This window comes from Crinia signifera, chromosome 5 (genome assembly GCF_055691185.1).
Source record: "Crinia signifera chromosome 5, ASM5569118v1, whole genome shotgun sequence".
NCBI lineage: Eukaryota > Metazoa > Chordata > Amphibia > Anura > Myobatrachidae > Crinia > Crinia signifera.
The window spans coordinates 296291268-296305395 of record NC_139221.1 but is presented as its reverse complement, the minus strand read 5'-3'; the positions used below and the strand labels follow the sequence as shown (position 1 = coordinate 296305395).

The 14128-nt window shown below is 44.0% G+C and overlaps 1 protein-coding gene across 1 annotated transcript in view; it reads left to right on the top strand.

Moving 5' to 3' along the window:
* The window catches only part of LOC146081224 (macrophage mannose receptor 1-like), a 351156-nt gene that overhangs the window by 64925 nt on the left and 272103 nt on the right, over positions 1-14128 (top strand). The window contains exons 6-7 of the mRNA XM_083189329.1: positions 4232-4375; positions 8371-8553. Coding sequence (XP_083045455.1) covers positions 4232-4375; positions 8371-8553 — 327 coding nt within the window. The remainder of the gene's footprint in view (positions 1-4231; positions 4376-8370; positions 8554-14128) is intronic.

Sequence of the window (14128 nt, the reverse complement as noted above, 5' to 3'; positions counted from 1 at the left end):
TTCTTTTGTTTAAATGTTTTTCTTTTTGCAAAAAAAACCCCACTTATTTATTAGTTGTTTAGTCTTTCTGTTAGCAAATACGTGAACTCTAGGAGCGCCAATATAAGGAGCATGTCATAAAGCCTTGCTCCCAAACTGATGAGACAATGGCTGTTTCAGTGACACGCCTCCACAATAACATCTAATGTTCTTTCTCAGAGGAATGAAGAAATTATATAATATATATCAAGAATAAATATTACATAATTAATTATTAAAAGGTAAAATATGAAATGGCCCCCAACTTGTATCAGCTCTCTTTCAGTCTTAGGGATATAGCTCCTAAAGTTTGCTGTTGATGATTGTAACCAATCAGATTCTAGATATATTTTCTCCTTTGCATTATGATTGGTTGTTGTGGGAAGCACCTCCATTTGTCATAGAAACATAGAATGTGACAGCAGCTATAGCCACGTTGTGCAATGCTTTGTCATGCTGCAGTGAGCCTTGATTATCGATCCAAACACCAGGTAGGATAGATGAGCTTTTTTAGTCTTTCTGGGTAAGTTTTATGATGTAGGCAATGTACCATTTTGGTTGCCCTTCTTTGTACCTTCTCTACTGTTTGTATACCCTCCTGGAGATACTGTATGTCCTCCAGAGCTGGACACAGTATTCTAGATGAGGCCGTACTAATGGCCTGTACAGTGGCATTATTACTTTCTGCTGCTGATTCCTCTCACTATGCAACCAAGCATCTGACTTGCCTTCCTCATTGATTTGTTACATTGCATAACTGCCTTTGACTGTTTAAGTGGTAGGCCCAAAGATTTTCCAGGCTGAGCTGTGCTGCCGCAGCAGACTGTCTCAGAAAAAGGCATACTTTCCCTTCAATACCATTTTCAATGTCACCAATACAGATATTAAAAAAGCACTAGTCCAAGAACAGATGCCTAGTATCCCCACTGGTAACATTTCCCTCATGTGAATGCACTCCATTCACTACAACTCTCTGTTTTTTATACTACAACCAAGATCATATCCATACAACCGTTATAGAATCCAATCCCAATCTTTTGAGTTTATTTAGCAGTCTGTGATGTGGGACAGTGTCAAAAGCCTTACAAACGTCTTGATAAGCTACATCTATGCCCCCCCCCCTCTGAACTATTACTTTAGTCACCTAGTCAAAAAAGTCAATAAGGTTTGTTTGACACAATGTTGTCCATGCTGAATCCTGTAATTTCCTTAATACTGATGTAAGGCTCACTGGTCGGTAGTTGCTTGCATCTTCCTTGCTTCCACTTTTGTACAGTGGTACAATGTTCACTCTTTTCCAGTCCTCTGAATTAGCTAGCTAGTTATTGGTTAGATAATTCTGCTATTGGTTCTACCAGTAGTCTTTTAAGCTCTTTTAGTATCCTTGGATATATCCCACCTGGCCCCTATTGGTTTATCCACTTTTAGGTTTGAGAGTTGTGTTAGAACTTTCTCCTCTGTAAATGTACTGTACTTATTTAATTTTTCTGAATATCCATGCAACTTAACTGTTTTTACCCCTCTTTTTCAGAAGTAAATACTGAGCAAAAACTTAAATGCTACGTGCCTTTTTAAGTCCATGAGCGGAATCTCCCGGCCCTTCACCATAGTTCCCTGCCCTCACTGTTGTGTGCAAGTGCCTGGCGAACAATCAATTTGCCGCTTCCACTCGCACACAGAGCATGCACATGCGCACAAATGCACATGCGCAGAATAGAAACATTGTGCTCCCGTGCGTATTCGCATGGAAGCGTGTCAAACAGAATAAGATCCAGAATCTGATTGGTTGGCAACATTCCATCTTCAATAGAACTCCCATCTTAGTAACGTGACCTCTTTGTCTCCTTCTGTCTAACAGGATTATTTATATTTATTTTGTGTCTGCTTATATTTCCTAATAGCCATCTTCCTTGCTTTCACAATACATCCTGCTTCATTTGTAAACCACACTGGTCTCTTTTTTCTTGTGTTTTTCCTAACCGAGCACCAAATCCCAAAACCTAGGAAATGTATTGCAATATATAAGATTATTTTAATATATTTTAACCCATTGTAGCTGCTTAAAAACAATTAATACTAAATGCACAAGATATGCTGATGGGTAACCCAAAAGCATAGAAAGCAGCGCTGCACAAAATTCGATTTCAATCAATTTAATTAAATCAAAGTAAAAATACACAATTATTGAAACAATGGCACACTGACATATATTAAAAATAAAAAATTGGGGAGGGGATGGGCATGAGGAGGGTAGTCCGCACCAGTATGTAGTGGGTATGGGGCAGTTGGTCGCCAATAATTCTAATGAATATGGAGGGATAAGGGGTAAATCCGGAGGTTTGTTGTATAGTTACCAGGCTGTTCGCCACAAGCTGATTAGGTGTCCATAATTGATGGTAGTCCAGATTCAGTTCTTGTGAAAGTAAACAAGCAGCTTCACTAGTTATGGCAATTCCTCTTACAGAGTTTGATCCACCTTTGCGAATAAATGCAGTCCTCCTGATGGTATGGAGTAAGATGGCTGGCTTGTCCCCAAGGGTGCTCTCCTCAGACCCCAATAAACACCTGACTCATTTCCCTGCTATAGATAGCAGCTTTTTCAAAGGCTATTCATTGGAATTATTGGCGACCAACTGCCCCATACCCACTACATACTGGTGTGGACTACCCTCCTCATCCCCATCCCCTCCCCAATTTTTTATTTTTATTATATGTCAGTGTGCCATTGTTTCAATAATTGTGTATTTTTACTTTAATTTTATTACATTGATTGAAATTGAATTTTGTGCAGCGCTGCTTTCTATGCTTTTGGGTTACCCATCAGCATATCTTGTGCATTTTCTATTTTTGTGAGGACTGACTATCCTCCCACAAGCAGCTGCTTTCTAGAGCTAACACCCATATTAAGCGCTCAGAAAATATAACCTAGGTTATATATTTTTTCCTACTCTTTAATACTATATAACATGACAATAATGATGGCACTGCAGAGCTGAGTGTCTCACCTAACCTTTCATGGCTCCAGATCCTGCTTTCAGGTATAGACTTCTCTTATTCTCCGTCCTGCTGGCCTGGCTCCTGGCAGCAGTGGCTGCCGCCTGCCTTGATTTGTCCCTTACACAAAAGAACACTGAGCACCGCGAGCAGGCAGGGCAGGCCATTCGCAAACGACCTGCGCATGCACAGTAAAAGTACAGGAGACTGAGGCCACAGCGGCAGTGGCCGGTACAGCTGTATGCCTGCACGCAGTACAGACTGAGCAGCAAGCGCCTGTTGCTCCGGGCCATGCACACACTCTGAGTAGATGGCTCTGAGCAGCCGCGGCAGTGGCACACAGTGAGTCACACTCAGCCACACAGACAGTGCACAGTAATGACCGGACCACTGGGGTCACTGATAGGCCAGCTAATACAGGTGGCGGCCGGGCCTGTGCACAGAAGCTCTGGGGCCCTTCAGATCACCGGGGCCATTCACACTTGACCCCCCTGTCGCCGGCCCTGGACATAAGAAATGGAGGAAGAGAAAGACACATGAATAACAGAGATGGAAAATAGAGAGGATGGAAATAAGAAAGGGAATCAGACAAATGAAGCAAAGAAAGCTCAAAACCGATATATGCACAGGTACTTAGACTTCGGAAAATGGCAAGAGGAAGAGTAACACCTGATGTATCCTAATATACCCCCAATGCTGGCTACACCCACTACAATCCTCATATGAAGATAACAAACCAGGTGCCTAAAAATGGCCAAACCTCCGAAAGCTAAACTAGCCTAACCCTACTTCTAACAACATATCCCAAAATATAGGTCTCTGATATGGCTTTATGCCCATGCAGCCCTCAGCCAGTTTAGTATTGCACGTTTTTAAATTTTCCCACCTCCCCTGCTCCTTTTCTGTGTTCCACCACACTGCCAAAACAACGCTTACACGTTTTCCCATCCCTACAAAATCAGTATTCCTAAAATGTAAAGCCTTTTCTTTCTGTATAGGATGAGTTGGTCTCTGTCTTTATTCTGTCTTTTGTCTGTGTTGGAAGCTAGAGTTAATCTACCCCTAAGAGTACTCTATTAATTTGAAAGTGCTGTATTGGCAAATACCTTCATCAATAAAACACACTTAGACATGAGGATTATATCGTACAGACAGAACATTAATAATCTATTGTCACTTCTTTTTTTTCTAAATAAAGTCAATTTGTCATTTTTTGTAGGAAATCCGTCAACCGAATCTGGGAAAAACTGTGTGGTGCTAAACCCTGGGGAAAACGCCAAGTGGGAAAGCAGGGAGTGCGGTCAAAAGTTGGGATACATTTGTAAAAAAAGCAACAGCACCTCATCTTACATCCCTCCATCAGGTAGAAGACAAATGACATAACTGTATGCAGAAACATTGCATAATATTATCCCTAAGCTTCAGCACTTCACACCTTTGTTTACTTGTGATTGGCAGTTGTTGTCTGGGGATATCCTTATGCATCATGGGTAATATTAGGTCCAGATTTACAGTGAAAATAATACTGTAGTTATAACAAGTTAACTCTGAGGCATACTTGCCTACATTGAGACTCTCAGTAGCTCTTTTGGAGGGCAGGACTTGCCATAATTAAATTGAATGTGGGGAAGAAAGGACAGGTCAGAGTCGAGGATGACCCCTAAGCAACGAGCTTGTGGGGTAGGGTAGATGGTCGAGTTGTCAACAGTGATGGAGATATCAGGATGGTAACTGTTCTTAGTTGGCGAGAATATAAGTAATTCTGTTTTTGAAATATTGAGTTTGAGTTGGCGGGAAGACATCCAAGATGAGATGGCAGAGAGACATTCTGAAACTCGGCCCAAAACCACTGGTGACAAGTCTGGGTTTGATAGATAGATTTGAGTATCATCCGCATATAAGTGATACTGAAATCCGAAAGAGCTTATTAGTTTGCCAAGAGAGGAAGTATAGATGGAGAACAGCAGAGGACCTAAGACTGAGCCTTGCGGAACTCCGACTGACAGAGGTAGTGAAGAGGAAGTAGAGTTGGCGAGAATATAAGTAATTCTGTTTTTGAAATATTGAGTTTGAGTTGGCGGGAAGACATCCAAGATGAGATGGCAGAGAGACATTCTGAAACTCGGCCCAAAACCACTGGTGACAAGTCTGGGTTTGATAGATAGATTTGAGTATCATCCGCATATAAGTGATACTGAAATCCGAAAGAGCTTATTAGTTTGCCAAGAGAGGAAGTATAGATGGAGAACAGCAGAGGACCTAAGACTGAGCCTTGCGGAACTCCGACTGACAGAGGTAGTGAAGAGGAAGTAGAGTCAGAGAAGCGAACGCTGAAAGAGCGATCAGATAGGTAAGATGTGAACCAGGAAAGGGCTGTATCATTAAGACCTAGGGAGTGTAGTGTTTCTACAAGAAGAGTGTGATCCACAGTGTCAAATGCAGCAGATAGATCTAGAAAAATAAGTAGTGAGTAATGGCCTTTAGCCTTAGCAGTTACCAGATCATTCACCACTTTAGTCAGTGCTGTCTCAGTGGAGTGTTGAGAGCGGAAGCCTGACTGAAGCGGGTCTAATAGGGTGTGAGAGTTAAGAAAGTTTGTGATGCGAGAGTAGACAAGTCTCTCCAGTAGCTTAGAGAGGCATGGGAGCTGAGAGATAGGACGATAGTTAGAGAGAGAGTTAGGGTCAGAATTCTGTTTTTTTAGAATAGGAGTAATCACTGCATGTTTGAGCAGAGATGGAAAAGTACCAGTAGCAAGAGAGAGATTGCAGATGTTAGTTAAGGTTGGAATAAGCACAGGAGATAGATTTTTTATAACTTGTGCAGGTATAGGATCAAGAGGAGAGGTAGTAGAGTAGGAGGATAAGAAGAGTGCAGATACTTCCTTTCCATTTGTGGGCTCAAATGAAGAGAAAGTGCCAGAGGGTTCAGGTAGGGAAGAGAGCGGGTTAGAGGTAGTAGAAGAGCATACCATTTCATCTCGGATGTTATCAATCTTGTCCTTAAAGTAGGAGGCAAGTTCTTGTGCACTGATGGTAGCCGGTGGGGGAGGAGGGGGAGGGTACAGAAGAGACTTGAAGGTGTTAAAAAGTCGCTTAGGGTTGGTGGCATGAGAAGAGATGAGAGATTGGTAGTATGTTTGTTTGGCCGTGTCCAAAGCATTGCAGTAGGAGTAGTAGCTAGTCTTATATGTGAGGAAATCAGTCATATTACGAGATTTACGCCATTGGCGTTCTAATTTACGTGACTGATTTCGTAGTTGTCTTGTTGCTTTGGAGTGCCATGGTTGGCATCTAAGCCTACGTGGGGTATAGTGGGTAGCTGGAGCCACTTCATCAAGGGCTGTTTCAAGAGTCTGGTAGAGGTGGGAAACAGCAGAGTCAGGAGAGGTAAGTGTAGAAATTAGTGAGAGCTGTTGTTGCAGGGAGGTGGTAAGTTGTGGAAAATTTATAGCTTTAGTATTTCTGCGGGTTAGAGTAGGCATGCATGATCTCTGTGTCAGTGAGCTTGGGGTAATGGAGGAGAGCGAGAGGGTTATGAGATTGTGATCAGAGAGAGGGAAGGGAGTGTTAGTAAAATCAGAGACTGAGCATAGCCTGGTAAAAACAAGGTCCAGGCAGTGACCTTCCTCATGAGTAGCGGCGTCGGACCACTGGGAGAGGCCGAGAGAGGAGGTTAGAGAGAGGAGTTTGGAAGCATGCACAGATTGTGGACTGTCAATAGCAATATTGAAGTCACCCAGGATGATAGTGGAGATGTCAGAGGATAAGAAATGGGGAAGCCAGGCAGAGAAATTTTCCAGAAATTGAGATTTGGGAAGCCCAGGTGGGCGATAGATAGCAGCCACACGCAGAGAGAAAGGGGAAAAAACCCTAATAGAGTGAACTTCAAATGATGTAAATGTGAGTGAAGGAACTGGTGGTAGAACGGAGTATGTGAAGTCTTGTGACAGTAATATACCAACTCCACCTCCTGTGCAGTTACCAGGCCTGGAGGTGTGAGTGAAATGGAAACCTCCATGTGACAGTGCTGCAGGTGATGCCGTGTCTAATTGTGTGAGCCAGGTTTCTGTAATAGCCAGCAGGTTGATAGTGATAGAGTCATTCATCAAGGTCTGAAAAAACATTTTTTTGGGGGGGACGGGACGGGACTTTGTGGTATTACCATGAGATGGCGAGCGGCCCCAAATAATCTTCACAGGCTGTTGTGCAGCATAGGGATCTTTTCAGATGACTCCCTGCTTAGCCTACAAGAGCTACGTCAGGGAGAGGATGCCGGGGAATGGGACACATCTAGGGTTGCCACCTCTCCCGGATTTCCGGGATTCTCCCGTTTTGGGTGGCAACCCTCCCGGAGGCTTTTCCAGTCTCCCGGATTCCGGGAATTCTCCCAGAATCCGTGTATCTGAAAAAGCCTCCGGGCTTTCCTCCAGCCGCCGCCGATTCCCCCCAGTGTGTGTGACGGTGTCAGTCACTGTCTGACTGTGACCTCCGCTTCCCTCAGTCACAGCCGTGCTCCCCGGGCTGCAGCAGCAATAGGGGTTCCCCGTAATTTTTAAAACCAGCACCAGCCCCTGGTTCCCAAAATACAGGGGACAAAATGAATATGGTTCCCCCCTATTTTGAGAACCAGCACTGGGTAACGGCACAGCCAGGGGACACTTATTATATATGGCAGGGGCATAACTAGATATTCGTAGGCCCCATAGCAAAAGTTTGTAAGGGCCCCCTACAGTATTTAGCAACTGATGGGGATAAATGTATGTAAAATATATTACTTAGACAATAAAGATGGGCCCCCTGCAGCTCCGGGCCCCATAGCAGCTGCACCCCTTGCACCTATGGTAGTTACGCCCTTGGTCCTGTGGCCGAACCGTTTACACTCTGACCAGTCAGCCCGGGCAGGGACCCAGATAGAGTGGGGACCCCCTCAATAAAGGGGTCCCCCCCTCCATAATTAACCCTGTCCAGGCTAAAGCTCAGGGCTGTCCCCTGTGCCCCAGGGCGGAGGTAACCGGGCTGATTAAATTGTAAAAAATAGATAGGGGAACCCAATGCCAATAGTTAGATCCATGCAGGCTGCAGTGTTAAAAATAGAAAAATATAAGTATAGTAAATCATTTAAAAACTGGTGTGGGGTTCCCTCCCTACATCATTGGGGAAATACTAATCCAATAATAAGGAAATATCTGCCCTATTTACGAATTGTAGTTTCCCGAGAATACACCTGATGCCGGCCGTATGGAATTATACCCGGCATCGGACATATTCGTAAATCTTAGTACATTTCCCCCGCTGCATGTATCCGATGGATGTAATATTTAAATGCAATGTTAAAACACCATAAATTTGGTTGCAGGGGGCGATGATTCCATCTCCTGCCCACCCTCCTGGATACCCTATTCTGGATACTGTTATTCTCTGAATAAAGAGGCAAAAATGTGGAATGATGCAAAGCTGTCATGCAGGAAGGAAGAAGGGGATCTCGTAAGTGTGCACAATATTGGGGAAGCAAGCTTCATTACCTCACAGTTTGAGCATGGTAAGAAAACTAAATGGGATACTAGATATTTATTACCATGAATGCATTAATGAAACTTCATTCTACGTCTTACCTACCATTGATTGCATACCAAATTATACAAGGTACCAGCTCATACTTGCTGATCTTTGTGCTGTCCCCTCTGGGTTGGTTGCTGCCTGGTTCTGCCTGTATTACCGGTTGAAGCCAGTAGTCAACATACAAGCAAAAAGGAGAAAAGGAAATGTCTTTCTGTGTGGTGCACCTCACAGAAAGACATTTCCTTTTCTCCTTTTTTCTCCTTTTTGCTTGAACCTCGATCCAGGTCCAGTGGTAGCACACCCTCTTCCTAAATATAAAGGAATAATTCTACTTCCATGAGGGTCCTATCTGAAATACATTTGTAAATAAACCTGTGTGACTGACCGTCCTCTTCCCCTGTCCCCCAAAAAACCCAGTAGTCAACATACTTCGCTATGATACTGTATAGCGAGTCACGGGCCGAATTGATTGGACGGCCTGGTGGTGACGTAAGATTTTTGTGGATCTTCGGCAGGCTATACAACAATGGGACCACTGGATAATCAACTCTTAAAGCATCATGGGTTTGTTTGTTGATGATGCCTTAATTTAGTGCCGTTACAAGGAGGTTATTGATTTCTTGTTTGAACGTGCGCAATGCAGAGCAGACAGCCAGACATCTCCGAGCACTCTGTCTGCACTCGCTACGCTCGCCATGCTATGGGCACTACATAGAACATACCACCGCGTCCCCTCGCTTCAGTCGATACGTTCGGCACACTATTTTATTCTATCACCACATCCTAGTGGATGGTAGGGCATGAAATACCACCTGTCGGCACATGTTGGCTCAAAAAATAGTAATAAACCCCATGTTGACCTAATGTAGACCTTCCTCATGTTGACTTAATGACCCTGTCAACCTAATGACCCTGTGGACCTAACCCATGATGACCTTGAGTCACATCGACCTTCCTGCATGTCGACCTTAAGTCATGTCAACCTTCCTGCAGGTCGAGCTAATGCTTGTCGACCTACTTGCTGGTGAGCCAATGACCGTATCCCGATCTCTCTAGCCCTGATGCTGCTGTTCTAAATCCTGGACTGGATCTTCTGCATTACCTTCATGTGGAAGTATGCTGTCCCTACCACAACATGTTTTTTGGATCTGGATCTCCTTTCATGTTTTGGATCTGTATTGGCCAAAACCGACCTTTCGGGATTTGGTTTTGGTATTTTTTAAAAAAATCATAATAACAGCTAAAATCTCACATTTTTTTTTATTTGTTGTTCCTATAGTATTATTAACCTAATTTCCAGTCTATTCTGGACACCTCACAGCTCACAATATTGTTTTTAGGCCAAAAGGTTGCACCGAGGAAGCTGGATGACTAAACAAAGCAACACATGTGGGTGCCACAAACATCTGCCACTGTAGTGGCAGACAGCAGTGCCGCCGATAGGGGGGTGCTATGGGGACAACTGTCCCGGGCCCAGCCGCTCTGACAGAGGGGTAGGGCCCGGCCAGGTCCACTGCATCCCCGCAGCACCCCCCTGCTTCTTCACTACAAAGCTGCCGGCCGCCACCAGGCCCTACCCACTGGTTGGCGGACGGCATTCCCCCTCAGTTCATCTGCAGCCCTCCGCACAGCAGCCCCCTGGCGAGTGGCCACTCAGAGCCCAGCACCAGGTCCTAGTAGTGCCTGCTGCCCGCTGCCTGCCTAGGACACTGAAGCAGGCAGTGCGGTAGGCAGCAGCACAACCAGTAGCCTGCACAGGAAGCCCCCACAATGATGACATCACTCCGCGCGTCTGCCGGGGGACAAGTCAGCCGGAGGACACCCGTCCCCATGTCAGAGACCCGGGATAACGGGCGACGCCGACCAGGACAACCCAGCACTGCAGTTCCCCACCAGTAAATCCTCCCAGCAATTCCTCACCAGCATTTCCTCCCAGCAGTTCCTTACCCTGGTATTTTAATAGAAACCACAGGAGAGGTGAGGGAGTGCTGCTATGCCAAGCTGTGCTATATATATATATATATATATATATATATATATATATAATGCAGCAGTAATGGCGGCACACGCTGAAAATAGAGTCAGAGTCACGTCATAGATGCCAACGTTTCGAAGCTCTTTTATTACGCTTCTTCTTCCTGTCCTGAAGAAGAAGCGTAGTAAAAGAGCTTCGAAACGTTGGCATCTATGACGTGACTCTGACTCTATTTTCAGCGTGTGCCGCCATTACTGCTGCATTGAATTTGGTCCCTACACTGGGTTTCCTGGACGTGCACCGCAGCCTTACTTACTTGATGGATGTGCTGCTCCATACAGACTATATATATATATATATATATATATATATATATATATATATATATATATATATATATATATATATATATATATATATATATATATATATATATATAGTCTGTGCGGGGTCCGGCACTGTCAGCCACCTCTGGCAAACTGCTGTAGCTTGGCCCGGGTGCCCGTTCATCCAGAGGAACCCTCTGGTACATGCAAGTCAATGGTAAAAAGGAACGTCACTCCCGGCTCTTGTTAGGTAACAAATAATATTTATCTGTGTTTGCCAACGGCGTTTCGAGCCTATGGCTCGTCTTCAGGACAATAACGTTATTGTCCTGAAGATGAGCCATAGGCTCAAAACGCCGTTGGCAAACACAGATAAAGATTATTTGTTACCTAACAAGAGCCGGGAGTGACGTTCCTTTTTACCATTGACATACATATATATATATCGTAATCTTTGTCCGGCACTGGCTGAAAAGTGGTAGCTTTCCCCGGTGCCTTCGCATCCGTCTAGGCTATCGGCAGTGGATGACAGACAGGCGCCCCTTCTCTCACTATACAAAAGGTGTTTGGGAGAATATCGCTTTCTTTCTGTTCCTGCTGGATAATCAGATTTTTAGAAATTTTTATCCAAATTGGATGCTGCCTATTATGCACATCCAAACAGGATCCAACAGAGATCCCTCCACTCGTTGCTTTTGATAAGACACTAGTATACGCAAATTGTGCATCCAGTGTTTGATCTACATAGTGAACTATTACCCCTGAGAAAGTCAATTGTTGACGAAACGCGTTGGGTGTTTTCTGTCTTTTGTGAAAATCAATACAAGATACTTCTGTCATATGAAATCGATGAACTACAAGACAAAATCTTTTATCAATTGTTTTTATGTGATTTTGTTTTAAAATTACCGTTTTATAATATGACTCTGTAATATTACAGTGATTGTGGTGGTGTAAATTCGTATTAGTGGCGCACTCTCTTTCCGCTTTTTCTATATCTCTTCCTTTCCTCCACTAACAGGGAGGACAAATTGAGTTGCTGCCTCAGTATATTGGTATTAGCGCATTGAAGGGGTACCCCATTATATATATATATATATATATATATATATATATATATATATATATATATATATATATGAGTGAACGGAGAAGCAAACAGCGGCACTCTGGGAAATTTTCAAAACGTATATTATAGCAAAACAGCATACCAATAGCATAGTTAAAGGGAAAGGGTGCAGGGACAGAACGTTAAGCACATTCTCTGCTTAACGTTCTTTCCCTGCACCCTTTCCAATTAACTTTAGTTGTCCCTCATTAGATATATTTCTTTATCCTCACATAGGTATGTTCCTAGTTGAGTTAGACGTACCAGTCCACTCACTGTAGGTGAGAGGTGAAAGCGTCGACACGGTTGGTGTTGTCATTCTTAACAACACTATTGGACCGCTTGGAGTTTGCTCCTCACTACAGGTATATAGACTTAGAGGGCATGTAATGGCCGTACCTACAGCTAGATGCCCCAATCAACAACCATAAAGTGTAGTTCTTTCCGCTGATTGTAATGTTTTTGTCCTTAGGTGTCATTTGCATGTGTTACGTATGTATGTGTCATGATTGGGTCTTCCCAATGTCACTTTCAAATTGCATTTCTATTTTAATGCATCGTCCTTTTCAAATTATTACTTTATTTCACATCCATGTTTTATTAGATGTCTGATTCTACTGTCACACTCGTAATACTATTATATGTTGTTTTGTACCATAGTATGGACCAATCACGCTGGGCGTTGCTAGCATAGCTAAGAAACGTTGGTATGCTGTTTTGCTATAATATACGTTTTTGAAAATTTCCCAGAGTGCCGCGGTTTGCTTCTCCGTTCACTCCTATTCATCTGATCCGGAAGGCACCTGGGTCCTTTACCTGTTGGGGGAGTGCCAGGCCGACACACAATCTTATATATATATATATATATATATATATATATATATATATATATATATATATATATATATATATATATATATATATATATATAATGGGGGTGGTGCGCCGGCACTCGACTCCTTCTCCAATTTTAGACGCCCAGTGCCTTCGGAACTGGAGCCGCCGCGGCGGGTCCAGATAACAAGGGCCCTTATTCTGGTTGGTGCGGTAATATCCGCGTGCGTTCGTACCGCCGATGTTTTGTGTCTGCGCATGTGCAGAGGCGTCTCTGCGCATGTGCGAGCGGGGAGTACGGCCAAATCCTGCATTAAATGTGAACACTCCGAACAGGGGGTGGAGAGGGGCGTGAAGGGCTATTTGGGCTCATTACCATATGCATACGCCCCGCGTTTCATGGGCGTTCCCATGTAACCGCTGGGCGTACGTATGGTAATGCGGCTGTGACGCACGTGTAGGGGGCGGACATATGACATCGCCGGATGTCAGCTGCCTGCCCAGATCTCTGCTTTTGCATGGAAAAATGTCCGTGTGGTCTGAGGTTGCGGGAGCTGGTGGACCACTCGGTCCTGCATTCGATGGTCTGCGACCATCGAATGATGGGGGAGGTTCCCTGAGATGGAGGAGGCGTATTCCATGAAAAATACACAAGCGGTCCGTTCGGCCAGCTTCTTACCGCGTACGGACGGAGTTGGCGATCCGTATGGAAGGCGGGGTTTCGCACGCACGGTCCTGGCCGCATATTCGGATCCGGCCGCACCGATCAGAATAAGGGCCATAGTGTGGGGGAAGCGCGGAACTCGGGGCTAGGATAAATTAATACTCGTAGCCGAAATATTCGGTTGACATTTCAGCCTTTTAATTGGCTTTTCTCAAAACAGCTTACATAAAGAAACTGCAAACACTCACCTCAATAAGTAAGGCTGTATCACCAATCTGTGTAGGGACAGCGGCCATTCGTAGACGCCCACTCTGGGCGAGTTCTGATGATCTCACTGTCGGAGTTATGGTTGCCTAGGCAACTTGTCAACTGTGTCTCTGCATATGTGTAGTCAATAAAGTTTGACTTTAAGAAAAAAATACAAAAATAGCGTGAGTTATTATGTTGTAAAAAAGCAAATATATGTTTAAAAAAAGAAGAAAAAAGAAAAGTAAGGTTTGTGCCGCTGTCACTGCAAGACATGTGATACAACTACATTTCAAACAAAACCAAATACAACAAAATACAGTGCTATAATCAAATCTGACAGCGGATTAAACTAGTGTAATATGCTTCTACTATACTGGTTATACTGTGCTCTTAGCGGAT